This window comes from Chenopodium album, chromosome 19, assembly GCF_948465745.1.
Source record: "Chenopodium album chromosome 19, dcCheAlbu1.1, whole genome shotgun sequence".
NCBI classification, from domain to species: Eukaryota; Viridiplantae; Streptophyta; class Magnoliopsida; order Caryophyllales; family Amaranthaceae; genus Chenopodium; species Chenopodium album.
Window position 1 is genome coordinate 933,132 of NC_137852.1, and position 22,936 is coordinate 956,067.

Here is a 22,936-nt window from a genome sequence, read left to right on the forward strand (position 1 = left end):
TTTCATAGCATAACCGCACTGTATTATATAAATAAATTTAATTAGATCTTATCTAATTCACTAGGCGAATTACATACATACTATATATAACGATAAAACATCTAACCATACCAATAAGGTAGTTTAAAATAATTAATCAACTTCCACCTTGGATATTTAATTTGAATGAAAAATAATATGCACACACACCACATTGTGAAATTTGAAATAAAAGTTAATCAATACATCTCGTCTTGAAATTTTGTGAGAACTTATTTATAAATTTGCTTTGAATCCAATTACCTAAATCATCACTATATATGGTAATCTTCAATTCTTATCCAAACCACATAATTAATATTGTACTCATGCAATTAATTAACTAATTAGAAGATTTCACTAGTAGGCTAAGCCAATGTAGTTAAAAAGCTAAGGAGTGATTCAAATTGAGACAACTAAGGTGATATTCTAGTAACAAAGACCCCATATTATATCTTTTCGCTCCTCCTTAGCTTGTTATTTTTGCTAGAAATTGTATTCCAATTTTTTTTTGTTATTATTATTAATTATTAATAATTTTTTTTTTTTTTTTTTTTTTTGAAAATGTGCAATTTATTTAGCTTTTCCAAGTGTTTCTTAAGGACCAGTGTAGCACATGGGTGCTAATTAATTTTTTACACAAACTTACAAACAAATCCTACTCATACATTTTTAACCCTTTTCATGACTCCACCCTTTATAAACACACCAACACAACCCTTATTTCCTTCACTCAACAACTAACCCTCTTTCAAACCCTTACACTCCCTTACCTTAAACTACACCCCCTAACCAATTCTCATCATGGCTACCACCACCAAGCTCATCGCCGCCATCCTCATCCTTTCCCTCGTAACCCTATCACCCGTGTGCAACGCTTGTTGTGGTTGCACTACTCCCCCACCCGTTACCCCTACACCTACCCCTAGCACGGGCAAATGCCCTATTGACACACTTAAACTTGGTGTATGCGCGGATGTTCTAGGGCTAGTCCATGCCGTTATTGGTAGCCCACCCTCTGGTACTCCATGTTGTGCCCTAATCAAAGGTCTTGCTAACCTCGAAGCCGCTCTTTGCCTTTGTACCGCCATTAAGGCTAACATCCTTGGTATCAACTTGAATGTGCCTGTTACCCTAAGTGTTCTCCTTAGCGCTTGCCAGAAAGATCTTCCAGAAGGATTTAAATGCTAATTATTATTTTAAGTTGTTCATTTTATTTATGCATGGAAATTAAAATTACAAGAAAAAAATTAGTAGATTATATGAGAGTGCATGATTTTTAGCTCTCATATAATATTCATTTATGTATTCATAATTCATGCATACCTAGCTTATAGTAAAATTATATATAAATGTTCATAATATTGTGAACATTGATATATTACTATATTGCTAGGTTTTTTTCTTTTAATTTATTGAACATCATTGCATGATTTGGTTGTATTATTAATTTGAATGTACTATTTACTGGATTTTTAATCTTGTTATTGTTTTTTTTTTTAATTTAATTTTGTTAATAGTTGTTTTTGTTTTATTGTGGTTTAATTTTGTGTTTAGAGTCCTATCCCCTAGCTTGCTACATGCACCAGTGATTGAGTGCATGTGAATTGTTTCAAGTAAGATTTTCTGTGTTCATTGACCCACATATTTTCTATTGTATATGTGGTGTGTTAGTGTGTATGTATATATGTACAATATTGAGCTTTATTTTGTTTGAGCCACTTTTATATATGTCTGGTACGTCACAAAAATGACAAATTAAATAAAATGACAATGGAAAATTGGCATATAATGTGGTTCTAAATCTTCTTACAACGTTTGGTGTATACTTCGTATAGATTATACGATACTTCGTATGTCTTTTCCAATCAAATAGCGACGTTTTTATATTAAATGATTTAAACCTCCTTTCAAAAAAAAAATGATTTAAATCTATTTTATGTGAATTTATAATATAGAAGTTTTTTTAAAAAAAAAATCCGCAAGTTTTTAGAGTCTAAAGGTGACAACCCTAACTAAAAATTATATAAAGTAGGATAATTTAATAAAGAAAAAATTCGATTATAGGGAAATTAAGATATTTTATCCATATTCGTTACAAGAATTCAATTAAATAATTTCTTCAAAAAATATAAAAGAATTTAATTAAATAAAATTAAATCAGATATGATGACCTATCTATAGGTTAGTTATAGAAAGAGACTAACATGTGTTGGTTTCAAAACAAAAAAAAAATAAAAAATAAAGAGACTAACATGTGTTCAACGCCAGGATTGGTTCGATACTAGATTAAGGACTATAATTAAGTCCTTCTAACAGATGTGAGGGATCATGTTAAGATGATAGAGATGATACGGGAGTTGACAGCTGATAAAGGTTTGGTTGATTAAAGGTAAATGCGGAGTGCATGCCAAAATTTACAATGCTAGAATGAGACTATATACTTCATATTTAGATTGAGACTGATGGAATGTCAAGGATTGGCAACATATTCAACATGTTGCTGCCAACATTATACAGCTATTTGCAATCTCATCAATTGATGTTTTACAAATTTTTATTAGAGGTTTGGTCTATTTCTTTCCGTGCAATTCAACTAGCTGAGACGTATTTAAAAATTGTCCATTACTCCGTAGTATGAAAGCAATTTTGAATTCTACTTTGTACCCTGTAGTTAGTGGTGGCCAACTTAACCTGGCCATCAGGTACACTCACTTAATAGTGCTTATATGATGATATTAGTATCATGTTATTTTAGACTGACACGTGTAATTCATGCGTAAATGATACTCATCAACCTCAATCACATGCACAATTAGCTATATTGTGTTGTGTGTATCCTCAATTGGATTGTGCAAGCACCATGCACGGTGCTTCATGGTGCTCGAGGGTTCAATATAGGTTTGCCCCACTTGGTACGTACTAGAAGATTAGACATGAAGAAAATAGTAACAAAAAAGTCACTTGCACCTTTTTATTTTTATTATTATTACAGACATGTGATCCTCTCTCATTCTTCATGTCTCTCTCACCTTTCACCTTGTTCTTGCTTGTGAGTTGTGACCTTGTCCGTTGCTACTTGTGTTTGTCTCACTCTCTCTACCACAACTTTGAACGTAATCTCACCAACAAAACCTTCAAATTCTCCAATGAACATAATTTTTTGCTTGATGAAATTAAAGGTAAAAAAAATACCTATCTTAATCTTTTTTTTTCATTATAACCATTCTGGCCATAACTAGCTAGAAATTTTAATTTGTTTATTAGCCTCATACGATCATATGATCGTATTTTAATTTGCTCAACAAATCCTATTCACTTCTTTATCTCATTGTTGATATTAATTTTCATATTAGAACACCTTATAAGTTATATAAGTTACTTGTTATATATACAAAAATAAAATAGGTGTCTATATATAGTTAGGTACTTCTAAGAAATTTTTTTGTTTATTTGAAATTATTTGTTCATTTTTTGCAAAAGCTAGATATACTTTACTACACCTCACAATCTTTAATTATTGTACACCTAGGTGTGTATAAGAAATTTCATTGCCTATAATTTCACCATGTATTTATTTCTCCTCTTGGTACGGCCTACAAATAATGTGTGTTATCATAACATATCTCATTAGAATGTCACTTTTATTTATTAAGGGCAAACATCTAGCTACCTCTTTAGAATGTCACTTTTTGTACTGTCAACTTTTTCCCCATATTTTCTTTGACGTTACTTTTTCCCCATATTGACCATATATATTTTCACCCCCTTTAATGAACATCGTAACATTATATTTACTATTTTTAGGACGGCGGAAAAATTAAACATTTTCATGTAAAACCTTTGGGTCTCAATAATACAATTTAATGGGGTTAAATTGTGAAAGGTGCTACAAAACAAGGACATTCATTTTGGATCTAAGTTGCATGTATATATGTAGTCTTGTAGCTAGCATTGCGAAACATGTTTGTGCATGAGATGATGTATCTAGGGCTGTCTTATGAGCATACCATTCATTAGAAAGTCTGTTATTGGACATCATAGGATAACGTATTGCGACACGTGTCACGTATTGGGTGGGGGATACTATATAACTACTTCGTATTAGAAAGGGAAAGAGTGATGTATGGATGAATGCCAAGCGTATCTAACGATCATACTAAAGACATTCTTCCTAAGATGGATCCTACGTTCTAGGACACCCTGGCCATGCGAATACCCAATTACAAAGGGTTTTTATTTTTTTTTTTATACAAAATATCTATTTTATTTAAGATAGGGTTAGTTGCTTCTTGAATAAAAATATTTCATAAAATAAAGATAAAGGTCGAATAGTTAAATCATTAAATTAGCACAAATTCTTATATGTTTGAATGATAAGATAAAAATCTCCTATATGTATTACTCATATGAGTATGATACTCATCTCATATAGGTAATACATACAAGAGTATTAATTCTGATGATTTGACGTTCACTCTTTCTCAATACGGATGATTTGTGTCTCTATTCGGAATAAAAGATGTAAATATCAAGTATGATATGATACGAGTAATATTATTGTTAAAAGTTATTCGAAAAGATATTTATGAATATTGAATATCACATTAGTGATGATGACTTGGTGTTTTTTGTTGAACATATCCAATCTATGCTAATTTACAATTGGTTGGTATCTTTACTAGATCTTTGTCCTCTAATTTTAAAAAGTAGTCTATACAAATAGAATAAATGAAGTATATGTATAAGGACATATATATGTAATAGGCAGTATATATAATTATTCTTGATTAAACTTATATAATAATGAAGACAACCATCATCAAGTGAATTTGCATGAATCATTCTACTTGTTTTTTGTTTACTTATTATGTTTCTTTCAGGCATAAATTTTGTTTCATGCAATAGTACAATTTACATCTAATAATAGCTGTATTTCCATTAGGTTGATATGTATGTCACCTCCCAATTATCATTAAGTTCAAAAGCGTCTGATTCTCTATTCTTTGGATCTACCCATTTTTTTTATCAGTACACCGTGACAGCTTGCTTGAAAGAGAGAGGGTTGGTTCTAAGACGACTTTGTCAAAGTCCATAGAAAGAAAGCTACAAAAGGAAGGATGTATCACTGCATTGGCCGTATTGGCATTGTATGTTTGATTATAACTTGGTCTTGAGGTCACAAAGTCCTCGAACCTACTACGGATTGGTCAAGGTCTAGATGATCGATCTCTTTAGAGGTATTTCATTAAAGACCAGGGGATTAATTCAAAATTAGTAGGACTTTATTGTAGTTTCTTTACCGACTAATCTATACATTTTAATAAATAAACTACTCCGTATCATATTCACTTGATGACTTGAACAACCAAACGGAGCTAGATAGTTAAAACCCCAATACATTGCTGTGATCAATAACTAGTTACAAAAAAGACGAACTTAGTTTTGGTTTTCTTGCAAGAGTGCTAACCCGTGCCCTTAAGAGTGAACATGGTTCACATTTCACAAGCACAAATCAAAATATACTTATATGGAAATCATGCTACATGTTAAAAGGCCCACAAGACAATGTGTTACTATACAAGACTACCATATAAAATTAGCCTAACAAAAAGCCCACATTAAGTAGCCCAATATAGTATTAGACTTATTGGACTTCCCTTCCTAACAAATATCCATCATGTTATGATTTTATGAGTTCGGATCTGTTGCAAAAACAACACACTCCAAATCTGATTATTAATATTGAAACTACAATAAGTAATTCCATAATTTGTTGTCGGTTTATAAAATCTAACATGTTTACAATAAGTTTGACTTCAAAACCCGGATCAAACAACCTATATCACATATCTTTCAAAATTAAAACTAAAAGATAAAAATCAGTAATATAACTAGTATTTACGTCTAAACTATTTTATCTCACACACACTTCATTTCTCTCTAACACTTTTCACATGCAAATTTTGTATATTCACCTTTTATATTAAGAATATAGATATAATTTTACTAGGTCATCTGATATCCACAATATAACTTGGACGCTCGTGTTATAAACCACCTATAAGGTTATAAACCACCTATAAGGTTATAAACCACCTATAAGGCTATAACCTAAAAGAGTCGGGCTTCACGACCAAGTATGAGAGTCCTAGTCTAATGAAACTAAGACCCAAAACAAAAGCCAAACGTGAGAAATAAGGCTGAAAGAACAAAGGTTAGGTGCAAATTGCAAAATTGTCCCTTTTTCTTTTTGGTGCGTTGTTGTATAATCTCATTGCATTTTACACTCTCAAATCCACGCAAACTCTAAATTCTCTCTCTTCTGTTTCTTCATCATCTTTTTCTTTTTTATTAATTGAATTGTTAATCTAATCTTCACACCTCAGATATTTCAATTGTAGACTATATCATATACTAAGTTTGATTTTTGAAGAAACCCAAATCAAGTCTCAAATCATATGCTGCAATTTCATTGATCCGATCAAATTACATAAACCCTAACAAGGGTTTGAAATTTTGATACCCAATTCATTGATTTTGTTGCAGAAATTGAATTGGGGGTAAAATTAAGTGATCGAGATGAATAGGGGGAGGAGTCCACCCAAGCATCGCCATGATGGAACCTCCCCTTTACCTATGGGGATGGATTGGAGTCCCCCTCCTAAGAAATGGGTACTCTTTTTTCTCTCTCAGCTTTTCTGGGTTTTTTGTTATTTTGCATGTTTAAGTTCAGAAATTGTTGTTTATGTTGTTAATTTTGAGTTAATTTGAGTGATTTTATGTTATTTTAGTTGGTTGTTGACTAATGTGGTAAGTGAGCTTATTGAATTGCGCAATCTTGTGGCATTATTAGAGCTTTGATTGAAATGGATCTATGAGTTTTTTGATATGGAAGTTTGTGTGATTGACTGCATTGATGGGGCTGAGTTTTCGATGTTCAATTTATGATGATCCTTGTTGCCAATGATATGGAAGTTTGTGTGATCGACTGAATGTGAGTAGAGATTATTGCAGTAGTTGAGACCAGCATGAGTGAGGATATTGGCGGAATTGCGCATTGTTTGTCATTATCGTCGAATATCTTTGTTTTAAGATTACCTGTTATTAACTTATGACCACTTTTTGAAGGGATCGGGAGTTGGGAGGGTGTAGTATATGTGGTGGATTATGGTTGATTTAGTTTGAGTATGGTGGTGGACCTGGTGGGTGATTAAAAGATGTTGCACCGAAAAGCTGGAGAGAGGATAAAAGTTGTCATCATGTGAGGATAAATTTGAATCAACTCGCACTCATTGATGAACAGTTAAGATGATGCAAAAATGTTTGGCTTATGCAATTGCATAAGAATTTGGACATGGCCTATGAAATGCAATAAAAGATCAATGAAGATAGTAACTTTTATCTACTTCACAGTTCGTAATGTGTCCAGTTACTTTATCAATTAGAAGGTAGAACACTGAACTTGTTTGTTTTAAACACAATCAAGTTGTAAATTGAACTTACTAACATTAGCAGAAAATTTCTGAACTGATGAGACCTGAGCATTATTTATTCAAGGTAAGAGAATAAGTCCTTACTCTTTAGTGTCATTCTCACTGTGTAGGAGGATTTGTGGGTAGATTGTAGTGTTTCATGTGAACCTCCTTTACATAGGCATCTCTGTATCTCATATTGTAAAGACGTATGTTCATGTGACAAGTTTTCCCTTCTTGAGGTGTTTGTATAAAAAAAATTCAATAATTTTTTGGAGTTTATTTCGGCACTTTGAGTTACTTCTGAACTCTATCCTGGTTTCTCTCTCATGAGCTCAGTTGCACAATTCAAGATCGTCCATTGTTCTGGTGACTGGGAGCTTCTTAGGTTCTTCAATAGTTAAATTCGGTACCCTTTTCTATTGTTGCCAGTTGCAACCTTTAAACGTACAATATGAAGCTTGATTTGGCTGATTGTATGCCTGGTCAATTTGACATTCTGATTTCGTGATTACTATTTTAGAGTATATATTGCTAACTAGAAACATTTTACTGATGTAGGGTGGTCGTGATACTGTATGGCCTCATGATCCCCGCTCTGGATGGAGTTACTGTGTTACAATTCCTTCTTGGGTTGCGCTTCCAAAATCAAGATCAAGTTCTTCAGATCCTGTAGTGGTACAGAAATTGAATGTCTCTCCAATGTTTATCTATGCCAAGGGTTAGATGTTGTTTTTCATTCTGCCAATGAGTATTTTAATCATGTGTTTGTAGTTGGGCAACTTTGCCCTAGATACGGTCAGTTCAGTTCCAATTATGTAACTTGACTTATTGTAACTAATTTCTCACATTGGCTGTCAATTTAATAATCCCATGTTGATCATGTCAGCTTGAGAAGTTGAGAACAAAAAGATTATCAGTAATGTTTTTGGAAGCTGTTGATTTAGACATTAGTAATGATGTCTCTGAACATTGTTCTAGAAGATTTAATTTTTGTTTATCTTGTAAAAAGATTAAAAATGTATGATTCTTATCTGCCTTCTGTCAGCTTTGACCCGATACTGGTTATGATTATGGTCACAAAAGAGAAATTAAGGCGAGTCTTCTCATTTGAGGCTGACTTAGTAACTTCCAGGATAAGTTAAGCGTTGTTCCCTGATTTGAATGAAGTGTGATAAGTGGCTCTTACCTTCATAAGCAAACACCAAGGATGTTAATTAAGTATGGTAGATAAATGGGTTTTTTTTCTTTTTTTTTTTTTTTTTTTTTGCCTTCTGCCTGGTATGTGTTTTTGAAACAGCTTGCCCTCATGTTTGTCCGATTAAAGTGTGACCTAGATAAGCCTTCAACAAACAATGGGGGCAACACTAAGTAATTTTGACACCCATATACCTGCGGTAAGCAACAACTGAGTGAGAGGCATTCAGGTTACTAGCATAGTGGGGTGTGGTAGATTTATATTCAGCAAATTTATCTACTATATGCAGCTTACTTTTGAATCTATCCTAGTTGCCCTTGTGCAATGGTGACCCTATCTAACCTTTTTTACTTTCAACAGTTTTACAGGGTTTTGGTGGGTATTCAATCACCAGAAGGAGTTACTACTACACGAGGAGTATTAAGAAGATTCAATGATTTTCTTAAGCTATTTTCTGATGTAAGTGAAACTTTTAATAGCTTTCTGTCTTCAGTTTGATCAGTTGATGTGATTGGATTGAAGATATTTTAGAGTAGAGACGTAGAGTTGAGCACATAATAATTGAGGATTACTAAGCCAATGTTCTTAGTTTGTTTATTCTGTCTGCTTTTTTATTTATTCAGATTAAAAGGACATTTCCTAAGAAAAGTCTCCCATCTGCTCCCCCTAAAGGTCTTTTGCGAATGAAGAGCAGGGCACTCTTGGAAGAGGTTAGTACAGTAGCTGAGCAATCATCTGTTTTTAAACTCTTGGCTGAATCTTAAAATTGGTGAGCCTAACTATAGCAACACTCTTTTAATGACCTGCTTTAGCTATAATACCTTGTTTCATGCATACAGCAATACTAAATCCTTAAGCCCAAAAGAACAAGGCCAATATAAAAATAAAATAAAATAAAATTTTCTTATATTATCTTTACATTGATCCATTATTGAACAAAGTTTTTCCTTTTTGGTTGCAGCGAAGGTGCTCTTTGGAAGAGTGGATATCAAAACTTCTTTCAGACATTGATATATCTAGGTGTATGCCTGTGGCATCCTTTCTCGAACTAGAAGCAGCTGCTAGATCATGTATGTGCTCCTGTGCTCCGTTACAGCTAAGACATGTCTAAACTATGTGTGCCTGTTTCTTTTATCTATTTCTATTCATATGCACGTCTTATTCACTACTCCCATCTCCTGCACAAATAAATTCAAGTAAATTTGGCTTTATGTACTCCCTTCGTTTTCTTTTGTTCTTCTTGTTTAGAATCAATATAATATTCACACTTTGTAGGAATCTATATAATATTCACAATTTGTAGGAATCTTCTAAATTATTCCCTATATGTAAGATAAAGAATAGTATTTCCAGCTATCTGTTATTAATAGTCAAAGTCTCAAAGATGTGCATTGACAACATGAACAGTCAACACAGGAAGAACAATTGAAAACGGAGGGAATACATTGGTATTGCAAAGTTTTTTTTAACATATACTCATATCATATGTGACCTGTAATGTTTATTATAAATTGGCGTGTATTATAGGCTTGTAGCGTTGTTATTGTTAAAAAAACTGTTATTTGGAATAAAATGGCTATAATTTAATTACTTCTATTTTTGATGGGAGGTAGAACCATACATCTTGACTGATACTAATGACATTTATCTGTTGTCTCAATTCTTCTAATTTTTTAAAATTTCACTATTTTATTTATTTTTCCTTTTATATCTAGCATTTCAAGAAAGTCAGCAGCCTTCTGAAGCAAATCCTTCTACAACTAGCAGTATATCTTCAGATCAAAACCATTCAAGTTTAAGCTTAGCTGCTCTGGCTGGAAGTTCATCGATCGCATCAGATTATGGTAGTGACACTGCTTATGAAACTTCTGAACTTGGAAGTCCTAGTTTTGGAAGGGATGATGTTTCTGAACTCGGTCTAGAAGAATTGACATTGGATGAAGATCTGACAAATCCAATGGAAAAGATAACCAAGTACAGCATGTCTAATATTGACGAAGGGTTGTTGATGGGAGAAAGTATTTTGGATCAATTGGAAAGTTTCAAAAAGCATAAGGTGCAAAGTAGACTCATTGCAGATAATGGGAGTGCTTCGAAGTCTGTCAGTTTAGCTCTTGATAGGGCAGGAAGTTCATTTGAGGCAGAGCCTATCAAGGCGGTCAACCATGTACGGAAGCCTTCAAATGAGAGTATAGGGAGTGACTTGAGTTCGTATAGAGGTGGTGAAATGTCAAATTCATGGACTCCTAACTTGTTCGGGGATGCATCTATTGACCTTCCTAGTGGAGCTGAAGCTTCTAGAACCATGGGGAGTCCTAGCAATTCAGAACTGCAATATAGTGTTGGAGATATAGTCCTACCAAGAGATCAGCAGCCTAAATTAGATAGAATCCTTATGATCATGCAACGCAGATTATTAACTGCGAAAACTGATATGGAGGATCTTATCACAAGATTGAATCAAGAAGTTGCTGTCAAGGAATACCTTACTACCAAGGTAATTACGATTTTGTTATCATTGCAAATAGCGTAATAACTCATTATTTCTTTCATTTCCTTGTAAGGTTGTTTGTTGGTCACAGTCTCATGTGTTTCCTCTTTCCAGGTCAAGGATTTGGAAGTTGAACTTGAAACTACAAAAGAGAAGAGTAGAGAAAACCTCCAGCAGGCATTGTCACTTGAAAAAGAAAGGGTTACAAAAATGCAGTGGGATATGGAGGAACTACGGCAGAAGTCATTAGAATTTGAGCTCCAGTTGAAATCTCAAAAGGTTCATTTCTATCCAGTTGCTTTTTAATTTTCCATGTTTATACTTATCTTACTTCCTTACAATATTGTATAACTGTCTCGGAAAATCTCCAGGATGCTAAGTCGCCAGCAAACTCCACGAGGTCAGATGCTTTTCCAGAGAAGGATGAATTGCTGCGGGAGTTGGAAACTACAAAAGACCAGCTTAATATCTTGTTAAAGCAACATGAAGAATTAGAGGTGAAATCTAAATCGGATATCAAGCTGCTTGTTAAGGAGGTTAAATCTTTGAGAAGATCTCAAGTTGATCTGAAGCAAAAACATGATGAATCAGTACAGGAGAAAATTGAAGTGGAGGTAGGTTTTTTGGCTTTTGTTTTCTGTCTGAAAGTGTTGCTTTCTCGTGTAATTGAAGTTGGCAGAATAAAATTTATTTAGTTTTTGGTTGGGGGTAGAGGTGAGGGGGTGAATTTCTTGTATTTTCAATTCATTTTTTTTTTCCTAAGTGGGTGTGCCTGTCTTAGTTAAGGATATTTGTGCAAACCAAGTAGTTATGGAGATGCAGTGCCTTCTGGATGTCATTAAGGTCTTGGTGAGTTGTGGTAAAATTTGGTATATTGTAGGATTGCTGGTTAAATGGTGACCCATAAGAGTAAATTTGTGATTTCTCAACTAGTTTTCGTCAAGGCTCATGGCTGCTTGTTTATCATGCTGCATGATCCATTCTCCCTTTTTTAAGTAGAAACATATCCTCAGTTATTCCTGGTCATATGTACTTTAACCTTGGGCACAATATGGATAATCAATGTTGTCAGCCTTGGTGTCAGATATATCATATATAGATAGAGATCTATAATGTTTCTAAAACTTTAAGCTTATCCATCTGTTGCGAATCGCCACCATGTCTTCTTGGCCGGCTGTTACCTATGAATCTATGATGGTCTTCTTACTCACCTGTAATGGCTTTTACTTTTAGCACTTGCCAGCAGTCGCTAATCTTACACCCATGGTCTGGTTATGTCCCTGTTTCTGTGCCATCTTTATTTCATCTTCGTTTATATTTTTATTTTTCAGCAATCTAGCAAACTTATATATGAGGTTAGGGGATCTTGTGTGTCTGGAAAATCGTAGTGTGCAAAATTAATGCATGACTTTGCCTTTACATCTCCACTGATGCTAAAGAATCTTCTTTCTTCCTCTTTACCTGTGCTCATGCTTGTCATATTTTCTCAGCAACTCTTACAGCAAGAATTGGAGAAAAGTAAACTTGCTTTGGCTGCAAGGAGAACGCTGTTACATGATTCTCAAACCCTTCAGACTCGCCTTCTGGAGTGTAATATCAAAATCGCAGATGATAACTTTGCGGTTGATTCATCCTCAGCATCAGATGTTTTAGACCTCCTTGCAGATTCTGACAAGCAAATTGATCTTCTCTTGGCAGAGGTATATGCTGCTTTAAGCGTCACATTAGTTCTGTTATTTCTGATTGGTGAAATATAATTTGTTCTAGATCTCCAAACAGTACATCTGCAAACATGCCCTATAGATATGTTATTGCCTTGTGTTTATATGGATCCTCCCATTGACCAATTTGTGCCAATATGTTTCAGTCTCAACTATTGGCTCCCGCCACTGACATGCTTTCAAATAGCGAAGATTTGAAGGTATTGGATCATGAGTTGAGGGCTGTGTTGAGAGAGATAATTTTTGACAACGCTAAGCTGAGAAAGCAGATGAACTTTTTTATTCGTACTGCTCTCCAATCAGATAGTTCTACCAATGAAAATGGTAATCAAGGCTTAACTAGAGAGACTGTTTTGAAACAGCTTTTTGAAACATGAAACCACAAGTACAGATGTAATTTTTACTCCCCTGTCTGTGTAGCATGAGCAATTTTCTTGGATTGCTTGATTTAACCTTTGGCCTTGTAATTTTTCCTGTGGGTATATGAAATACACGACTTTAGGAAGCAATTCTATGTGAATACTGATAATGTTGTATTATCTCTCATTTTAGTGTTTAGCCCATTTTTGTCGTAATTATGAATAACAATTTCATTGAGAAAAACCTGAAGTTAATATTAACTTTTTCTATTGACAATTTCATGGTGTGAACAATTTAGGCAGTGTTTGTTAAATAAATTTTCAATTACTTTTGAGAAATCTTACCTCATGCCATACTTCAGTAATATTTGTGACATAATAATTATCAAGCATCAATTGATTAAGTTGTCAGAGCCTGAACTCGCAGCAAGCTTGCTTTTGCAATTATGCAACTCATGTAGTATTGTGCTATTAACTCCTTGGAACTCTAGGGTTCTCATCAGCTTCTTATGATTCGGGTTTGCTTTGCCATCAGTTGACTCAAGCCATATTCGACTGAGCACGGCTGCATATAGTCTCTCGGATATAGACATATGTACTAAAAATACTAATCCTATCTTGAAAATCAACTGCTAAAACTCCCTTAAAGAGGACATTAGAAGTACAAGACTATAGCCATGAAAGTCAAGTAGGCTACTCTACTAGTTATCTATCGGTTTTAGAATGGAACCCCGCTAAATCTGCATATGATCATACTCTTCTCCAGCAAAGGCTTATACAAGGCATTAACTCCTATCGAAGATTTGTCCATTCTCATACTCTATGAAATCTATATAACCAATCAAATGTATCCAGGGGATTGAAAATGAATTTGTAGCTGCTGCTCATGATATATAATCAATCAACATGATTATCTTGGCCAAAAATTTGAATTTTGGCATTCAATACATGACCTTAGCACGATGGTTCAAACAGAAACTACATATAATTCAGAGCATAAACATTTTAAGTTGAAGAGGATACAAACATTCTGTTGAATAAGGTACATATACCCAACATGAGTTTGGTCGTCTAGATAGCAATGAAGGGTAAGATTACAATCCTCAATACAAATAATAAACATCAGTGCGTTCCATCCTAGTTTTCGTTCCCTTCAACCTTCAATAGCGCTCAATCAGCCACTGTTTACCATCAAACTGCATGAGATGAAGGAGATTGAAGCTCTGTTTCGAAATTTCCTTGCAAATTTTCAACTTGTTACAGCAAATTCATCAGCCTCTCTCCGCATGTCCATTTTCGACCTACAATAATCAACATGAAATTCTTATGCAAGTTGTGAATAAATTCTTATGCAGTAGTCAAAGTAAAATCGATGTTTTTTGTGCTTTTTTACCTTAACCGACAGTCTTCTAACTGGCGTGGCTCGACAAGAACATAAAGTGGAGTTCCTCTAAGCTTGAACTTCTCCTGCAACATATATTCAGTCAAAATTAGAGCTAAAATGCAAAGAAGTATTAGAACTCATATACTAGTTCAAGGTAAGCATAAATACCATATAGTGTTAACAAAATCAATCTATGGTTTAGCTACATATTCTATCAGGTTGGTTGTTCTGATAAATGGTAACTGAAGATGAGCTCTTTCAGACAAAAAAAAAAAAAAAAGCAATAGGAAACTTTTACAGCAATTACCTTCACTTCAGGCAATCCAATTACACAGGCACATTCAACCACCTCAGCGCCAACCCGTTCTATTAAGAGACGATCAAGTATAGAGCTTAGCAATTAAGCATGGCCTCATTCAAATAGCAGAAATACAAAGATAAATGCAATATAATGAAGAGTGAAACCGAATGTAGTAAAGGTTCATGAACTTACCAAGGAGTCCAATTGCTGCACAAAGTGTACCACCGGTAGCAACTAGATCATCGATTATCAATGCACGCTCACCAGGTTGAACAGCGCCAACATGCATCTCCAAACAGTCAGTTCCGTACTCTAGCTCATATGACTCCGAAATCACTTCCCCTGTCAAGCACAATATCGTGAACATCTCGAACAAAGAAAAACCAGATTTTTGTTCACTCGTGGCCCAAACCTAGGATCTCAGTCCTGTAGAGGACTAGCAAAGGTTCAAGGATTTTTTTAAAATGTGACCATGGTAACCAACTGAGTTGAACATACCGGGTAGTTTTCTTGGTTTACGCAATGGTACAAACTTTGCACCAATAGCTAAAGCAATTGGTGGACCAAACATAAATCCTCTAGCTTCAACCCCTACAGATAGCAAAGTAACAAATATAACGTAAGCTTTTTACGCCTGCATTGTCCATGATAAAACTATGAAAACTTAAAATGCACAATACTAGCCATAAGATGTAGAAAAATGACAATTAGTCAATTACATTCTACAGTGAGACAAGTGATACTAGTTATCAGTTTTCGTGGCAACCTAAGTTCTTAAGACCAATTTTTGATCTCATAAGAGCGCAATTTTCCATTACTAAAAAAAACAGCACAAATTTTTAAGAAACAACTAGTTAAAACCTCTAATAAGCTCAAGTAGTTGTGTTGGATCCTTAACAATCGACCTAGGAACGGATGCTTGACACTTCCTTCGAAACCAAAAATTTGGCTAATTAAATAGTAGTGTCCAACGCTTGTTCATATATACCACACGCCTAGCAAAACAAGCCCAAGCAACATGTAGCTGATAAGCTAGCACCACAATATAACAAAAATTCTTCACTAGGAATTATAGGTCAAATTCACTCGTCAACTTGTGCAAAAGCCATGCTAATTGTCTCTACACAGTTGCAACTTTAGCTGATAACTTAGAGCCTTAGAGGTCCATCACTTGCACACCAAATGAACATAAATACACCAAGCTATGCTTGAAAATTGAAATGGCCATAATTCACTTTCGGGAAATAGGTTTCACACCATCCACGATCATTAACCTCAAAACAGAAAACTAGACAAGAAAAAAGAACAAAAACATGCAGCCTCAAACATTGTTCGGTAGCTCCTCACCGTACAAGAGTCGTAATTGAGGCAGTTAGTATGTAACCCATTATGTCTTGGCCTCTTTAAGGAAAATTAAATAGAAAAGAAAAGCATTGTGCCCTAATAATGAAAAAGTTCCAAGGATGAATTGAGGTTTGATGTCTCACATATGGACCCATAACGTAAACGTTAAAAAGGACTATAACTAATTATCAAAACTTTGTTGGTTTCTGTTTGATCTAAGGCAAAGCCATAAAAGAAGAATGGGGGTGGGGGGACTAATATGACCGGAGTAGGCCACAGGGAGACTTCAAATCTACTTATAATGTCACATCTCAAGATACAACAAGACGTTCCTCGATTCAAAAATACTCCGTAACAACTATAAATTATTATTACGCCGTAACAATCAGATATTCAAGAGTTAAATTCTTGTTATAAAACAACACCATGAAATTGTATATTATTACAAATACAACAATATATATTTCTACTTCAATGCAAATTAAATCTAATTTATCTGTCAATGTAACTTACTTAATAACAGATTAATTTGTAAATGGGTGGAGTATGCTTATGTAGTCATCCATTCAAAAATTAATCATTGGTAATACCTAAATGATAAGGGCAAGCATTAAAAAAAATATCAACAAGAAGAAAAAACAGCTTCCCTTGTAATAATTAAATGTACTAGCTATATTCTTTTAATAAAAGAAGTGATTATTTTACTAACTCGGATTCATAATCCTGATTAATACATATAAAATTGGATACTTTAGTCACTTTTATTCACCTCTTTTGTTAAAAATGCATACAAAATCGTCTAAAAAGGAGATTAAGGATTACCTAAAACCACTATAATTGCGGTCCCAACCAATAATATAATGACAAATAAGTGTTGGTAGATAGCATGAGTTGGCATTATATATTGTTTAGATTAAAATTAAGAGATATTAGATTAATATGTTAAGGCTAACCATTGAAGGTAAAGCTAGTTCCCTGTACTAAACATTGCATGCAAATACACAAATGGTCAATGATACATTGACCCTAAAGGTTATCGAGTTAGCGACCCTCACATGATCATCTATCACAAAGGTTAGTAACTCTCAGGACCGACCAAACATTTTCCGTACCAAATACACCATAAAAAACCCTGCATGCCCTGCCTTGCCCTGTTAGTGTAACCCTTGATTATATTAACCCGTGTCGAATTGTGTCTCACAAATATTAATAACTCCCAGGACTGACCAAACATTTTTCCATACAAAATTACACCATAACAAAATATGCATGCCCTGCCTTGCCCTACTAGTGTAACCCTTAGAATCAACCAAACATTTTCGGTAACTTAACATCACAATTTTAAAAGAGACATGCTCCAAATAAATTAAATGGTTATAAAACATCTAAAAATGAACCCATTATCACCAAAATTTCAACAGAAATTCAATAAATAAAAAGAAATTGACATAAAACACTTAATAAATACTGTAGTAAATCTGAAAATTACATGAAATAAAAACAGAATTAAAAAAAATGAAAATTCTCAAACATGAGACTATAAGGAGCCAAAATAATAATAATAATAATAAAAATATAAATAAAAAAGAAGAGAGAGAAAATACCAGCAACAACAGAGATATTCATGTCTCTGTATCTGTCAACAAATATATCAATAGTATGTTTGAAGGCTTCTGGGTCCAATAATAATGTTGTTATATCTTGGAACATTATACCTAACAAATTCAACCACCATTTAAATAATTAATTATATTAATTACCCAGAAAATTAAATAAAAACCCCAGATATTTCATAAAATTATTAAAATAAGAGTGGATGAAGAGAAAACCTGGTTTAGGAAAATGAGGAACAACCCTAATGGCTTCAGAAATAGCTTGAAGCCTTGGATCTCCTTTCAACCCATTCTCAGCAGCAAACATTTTTTCTCTCTCTAAATATATAACTTTCTCTCTCTAAAAAAATTCAAAAATGGAAGTAGAATTTTCAAGTATAGAAGTAAATTTAGGTCAAAATTGAAGATGGGTATTTCTGGGAAATTGTTATTTTGCACAGTTTCTCTCTCCAAATATGTTAGGAGTTTCAGTTTCTCTCTCTAAAATCTGAGTTTTTAGTTTTTTGTTGGTTGGGTGAAGCAGAGTATGGTAGTAGAGTGGCAGTAACAGAGTAGAGTAAATAGTGAGTTGTTGCAGGAGATTTTAGTTTAGTTTTAGTTTTTTTCCCTCCTAAAAATGAAATGGGTTGTTTGTTGTTTGTTGTTGTGTATTTTTTAATTAATTTATGGAAAGAGTTTTTCTCTCTCTAAATCTGTGGGTTGATATGAGAGAGAAAGAGAGGAAAGTGTTGGGGTTTAAATAAGCAGTTGTTGGGGGTGTATTTTATTGGGAGTGTGGTGTGTTGGTTAAAACCAATGTACTAGTCTAGTCTTTACTCACTGCTCTAGGCTTAAAGAATAAAGATACACTTGTTTGTTGGGAAGGTTTCATCTAACTTTTTTACTTTCAACTTTTACCCCCCAACAACACAACATGTCAACATGCAATTAAGAAAATATTTCTTTGGTAACTTGACCTATTAAGGTAGAGGTGATCAACTATGGTCTGGCTCGACGCAACCTGAAAAATAGTACGGGTTTAGACAAGCTTAATATATTTTTGTTGAAAACTCGAATCCGGCCCAAAAATGCCTAATAAAACTCATTTTGGGTTGAGAAGTCTGCTACTTTTTCGTGTTTAGACGTGAGATACGATGTTAAGGCCATGACAGGCCCGATCTGAATTTTTTATCCCCTCTACATTGAGATTTTCGTTACTCTCTTTGTTTTGGATTAATCGAAATATTAATGTATAACTTTTCCCGTTTCAGAATAAATAACACATTATCAAAATTATGCTGATGCTTAAGTATGTAAGAATTATTAAATTTTTTAATATTATTTAAAAAAAAAGTTAGTATATATTACTCCGTATGAAACTTCATATTTATACTTGTTTCCTCTATTAATTTCATATTAGTTGATACATTTTATTTATGCACATTTGCGACATGTCAATACATACTTTTAGATGTAAGTATCTTCAATTACATATTAACAAGAATTATAGAATTTTGATATTTGGAAAATAGATGTTGAAGCGAATCTAATAAGACATTGCATGACTACATTTTTTCTTATCACTAAATCACAAAGCAAAGTCAAAGAAAATTATGTAAATAGACAAATAGTGCATAAAATTAGCACGTGCCAACTAAAAAGAAATGGATGAAGCTTTAACGACATATTGCATGATAAATTTTATGTTTAATACATTACTTAAAAACCTACGGTCAAAAGAAGTATATAAATAGTGAATAAAAGTCAAACATGTTAATTATTTTGAGACATATGAAGTATAGTATATAGAACACTGAAAGGTGAAATCTGATTAGGAGTTTATAGCTAGTGAAGAACAACAAATAATTAATGTAAGTGGGGTTGGTGAGAGAAAAAAAAAATAGAAATTGCTATTGGATTTGGTGGGAGCTAGAGAAATATAATAGAATAGTGAGTTTTTACTAAATGTTAAAGGACCAATTCAACCAAAAGCTTAAACTGATGGTTGAGGTCCAAGAATATGTTTTATAATCTATCACTCCCCCTCACATGAAAGGCCCTTTGGGCTTGAAATGTGGATGCAACACAGGCCCACCCATACCTGGTGCGAATTAATTCCACTTTGAAGGAGGGGCGGATGAGATTCGAACCCGTGACCTTTGTGTCACGCTGGCTCCGATACCATGTTAAAGGACCAACTCAACCAAAAGCTTAAGCTGATGGTTGAGGTCCAAGAATATGTTTTATAATCTATCACTAAATAAGTAAGTGGTGTAATTTATTAGATATGGATGAATAAGGCAAGTGTTGCGATTATTATGAATCATTTGAGTAGTGCAAGTATTATTTTTTATTTTGGTTGGTTGGAATTAATGAAGACAAAGTTGGTGGGACAAAAACCATGTTTAGCTCATCTTTTTTATTTGATTTGTTTTGAATCAATTCTAATTTGAATTGATTTTAACCTTACTTTGTACACTAAAAAAACTGTCAAATGAACTGCCATTACATAAAATTGCTTTCAACTTAAGATAAATTATTAATTAAAATCCTACAAGAAAGGAAGAATACTTCGAATAGTTCATTATAGTAGTACTGTATAATATATACTCGTAGTACATAACTTCCTCAATACACGGTTACACACTACAGAGCACAACTCTTTTAGTAAAATGAATTATAGTTTCTCATACACATTGCAAATTTGTTTGATGAAGTGAAATACTCCGTACGTAGTAATTTGATACAATGGTGCGCGGGGGAAAGTGCATGGTGCACGGGGGTGCAAAACCGCAAACGAACACAAGGTGAAAGTGGTCAATTTACTCTACTTTCTTTGCTTTCCCTTGCCTGTTGGGTTCTGACTCTTATACTCCCATGGGCCATGGTAACTTTTCCAACCCATTCCAGCCTACTCCTATCGGTTTTTTTTTCCTTCTGTCATTTCAAACATGAATAGGGTCTTGTTATGTTCAATTTATCATCGAGAAATATAGGTGTTGAAATTATTAAAGTGTAGCATATGATATCTAAACGTAAAGACTCAAATTCATGGAATTAAGGGTCTGTTGTGATTGACTAAAAATGAGCTAGTGAGCTGAATCGAACTGAACTTATTGGAATTGAACTGATGAACTTATTGGAACTGAACTGATGAACTTATTGGAACTGAACTGAACTAAACTGAACTGAAAATAACATGAAGAGAACAGGCCCTAAGTTGAGTATGACCCATCAGGGGAAGAAATTCTCTTTTTGCTGAATTGCTCGTGTATGTGGAGAACAATTGTTCTATTATAAGAATGTAGCTAGGAAGGTGACTAATTTATAAGGTTTGTGAAATACTCATCTTACTTTGTCTTATAATATTAAGTAGTCGCTCCGGTCTAGGACCATACATGCATTTCCCCATCCTACATACAAAATAAGCCACCAAACTAATCACTACTCGGTAGTTAGCTACTCTTAGCTTCCTCCGGTCCTCCCACACAAGTTACTACCACTTTAAGTCCTTAACTCTATCAAGTTATTTTGTTCAATGGAAAGTTATACAACACTCACTATACCATCCCCATTATTAACAAAAAGACACTCACAAAAACCTACAAATATACGTAGGTAGTACAAGTGATAAAATAACATAAATATATAAACGCACATTTGAGAGAACATATATAGATGAATAATAAGACGAAGGTAACATGATTTGCAAGATCCAAGCAAAACTAAAATGGGGTCCCAAATATGTCATTCGTTAGCATTGATTGCAGGCATGTTAGTTATAGTAATATCACAATCTTAGATGTCTTTTATTTGATGTAACATTTGGATATCAACCCCATTATTTCAGAATCCGAAATGCTAAAGAATTCATAGTGTTAATTTATTTTGGGTCTAGTAAATTGACGCCTTTAATTATATGTGTTGTCAATATTATAATTCGGCTTACGACCCACGTTAGACAGCTTTTTTATGGTTTAGAGATGGATGTATACTAGTTGGTTCACTACTTGAAACGTAATTGTTAAGCGTAATGAATGAGAATTTAATTAGATATAGATTTACAATTGTTCATGAATCACTAGCTTAGCTTAAGAAACGAATCGGAGGAAGTAGTACGCATTTAATTCCATGACATATTGATTATATTTATGACCTTTTCTTTATTAATTTTTGTCTTATTTTGTAATTTTTTTGAGGTTGTTAAATGGCTAACTATAATAAATAAGTAAATGCAAGGTTGCATGTGAAATATTTATATGTTTGATAAGGAAATGATGTTTGTTTATTTCTTGAACAAGAATAATTCACAATAATCGGTTATTACTTTATTAGTTTATGCCATTATAGGGTTACATCTGGTATATTATTGCACTTGGGTATATCCGTATATGATCGAAGTATTGTGTAATTCATTGAGTGGAACAAAAAATTTCATACCCCTCCATTTTAAAATAATTAACACATTTGAATTTTTACAATATTTATACATACATAATTCTTCATCAATATTTTGATTCAAAATAAAAGTTATCATGTATGAAGTACTTTGTACAATATTGTTAAATATGTACAAGTACTGTTTAAAGTTTCATTATGGAATATCAATTTTTTCATAACTTTAACTAACACTTCATACATAATTATACACCGTATATATTAATGATCAAGCTTGTGCGTTATAATAACGAGTTAACATTACTCCAATCCGTACCTACTTGATCGATCACAAAGATCAAAAACCAACGACTAAACGAGCATATAAGTAGTGATTATATGGTTGAATGTAAATCCTATGTAAATATTTCGAGGTCCCCGGAAATTGACGGCTATGCGTTGTCAAAGTTAAAATCAAGCTCATAGCCCATGGCCTAGCTTTTAAGATTTGGAGATGAAGAGTGTTTTTATGGTCCCCCTTTTTCATTTTAACTTTTTTATATTTTACCATGATGACGTGGCGTTACAACTGGATTCATTTTAACTGAGCTGGAGGGTCCACGTCATACTCCTCAGATCTCAGCCGTTGATTGTGGGTCTACAAAAGGAATGATAC

General features: G+C 33.6%; 2 protein-coding genes across 5 annotated transcripts; one reads left to right on the forward strand and one right to left on the reverse strand.

Annotated features, from left to right (window-relative positions):
- Window positions 1–6,230: 6,230 nt before the first annotated feature.
- Window positions 6,231–13,539, forward strand: LOC145594851 (PX domain-containing protein EREL1-like). 4 transcript variants are annotated; one of them, XM_081651194.1, is made up of 10 exons: window positions 6,231–6,693; window positions 8,055–8,171; window positions 9,052–9,150; window positions 9,315–9,401; window positions 9,653–9,761; window positions 10,407–11,188; window positions 11,297–11,461; window positions 11,554–11,796; window positions 12,673–12,882; window positions 13,050–13,539. In XM_081651194.1, the coding sequence occupies exons 1-10, from the start codon at window positions 6,601–6,603 to the stop codon at window positions 13,278–13,280; spliced, it is 2,136 nt and encodes a 711-aa protein (XP_081507320.1). In that variant the 5' UTR covers window positions 6,231–6,600; the 3' UTR covers window positions 13,281–13,539. The 4 variants fall into 4 exon arrangements, with proteins under 4 accessions (XP_081507320.1, XP_081507322.1, XP_081507321.1 ...); XM_081651196.1 differs by lacking the exon at window positions 6,231–6,693 and having other exon boundaries at window positions 8,055–8,214; window positions 9,281–9,401; XM_081651195.1 differs by lacking the exon at window positions 6,231–6,693 and having other exon boundaries at window positions 8,055–8,214.
- Window positions 13,540–14,163: 624 nt separating this feature from the next.
- LOC145594852 (adenine phosphoribosyltransferase 5-like) lies at window positions 14,164–18,644 on the reverse strand. Its single transcript, XM_081651198.1, has 7 exons — window positions 18,121–18,644; window positions 17,896–18,006; window positions 15,446–15,538; window positions 15,140–15,289; window positions 14,954–15,012; window positions 14,656–14,729; window positions 14,164–14,563 (listed from the first exon to the last, which is right to left on the reverse strand). The coding sequence occupies exons 1-7, from the start codon at window positions 18,209–18,211 to the stop codon at window positions 14,512–14,514; spliced, it is 630 nt and encodes a 209-aa protein (XP_081507324.1). The 5' UTR covers window positions 18,212–18,644; the 3' UTR covers window positions 14,164–14,511.
- Between the last annotated feature and the right edge of the window lie 4,292 nt (window positions 18,645–22,936).

Excerpts from the sequence above, each read along its gene's own strand:
- LOC145594851 (XM_081651194.1), top strand. The coding sequence starts at position 6,601 with ATGAATAGGGGGAGGAGTCCACCCAAGCATCGCCATGATGGAACCTCC. Across the intron at positions 9,151-9,314 it reads TTCTTAAGCTATTTTCTGAT|ATTAAAAGGACATTTCCTAA; the intron begins GTAAGTGAAACT and ends TTATTTATTCAG. Across the intron at positions 11,462-11,553 it reads TCCAGTTGAAATCTCAAAAG|GATGCTAAGTCGCCAGCAAA; the intron begins GTTCATTTCTAT and ends GAAAATCTCCAG.
- LOC145594852 (XM_081651198.1), bottom strand. The coding sequence starts at position 18,211 with ATGTTTGCTGCTGAGAATGGGTTGAAAGGAGATCCAAGGCTTCAAGCT. Across the intron at positions 15,539-17,895 it reads GAATATCTCTGTTGTTGCTG|GGGTTGAAGCTAGAGGATTT; the intron begins GTATTTTCTCTC and ends TGCTATCTGTAG. Across the intron at positions 15,290-15,445 it reads TAAACCAAGAAAACTACCCG|GGGAAGTGATTTCGGAGTCA; the intron begins GTATGTTCAACT and ends TGTGCTTGACAG.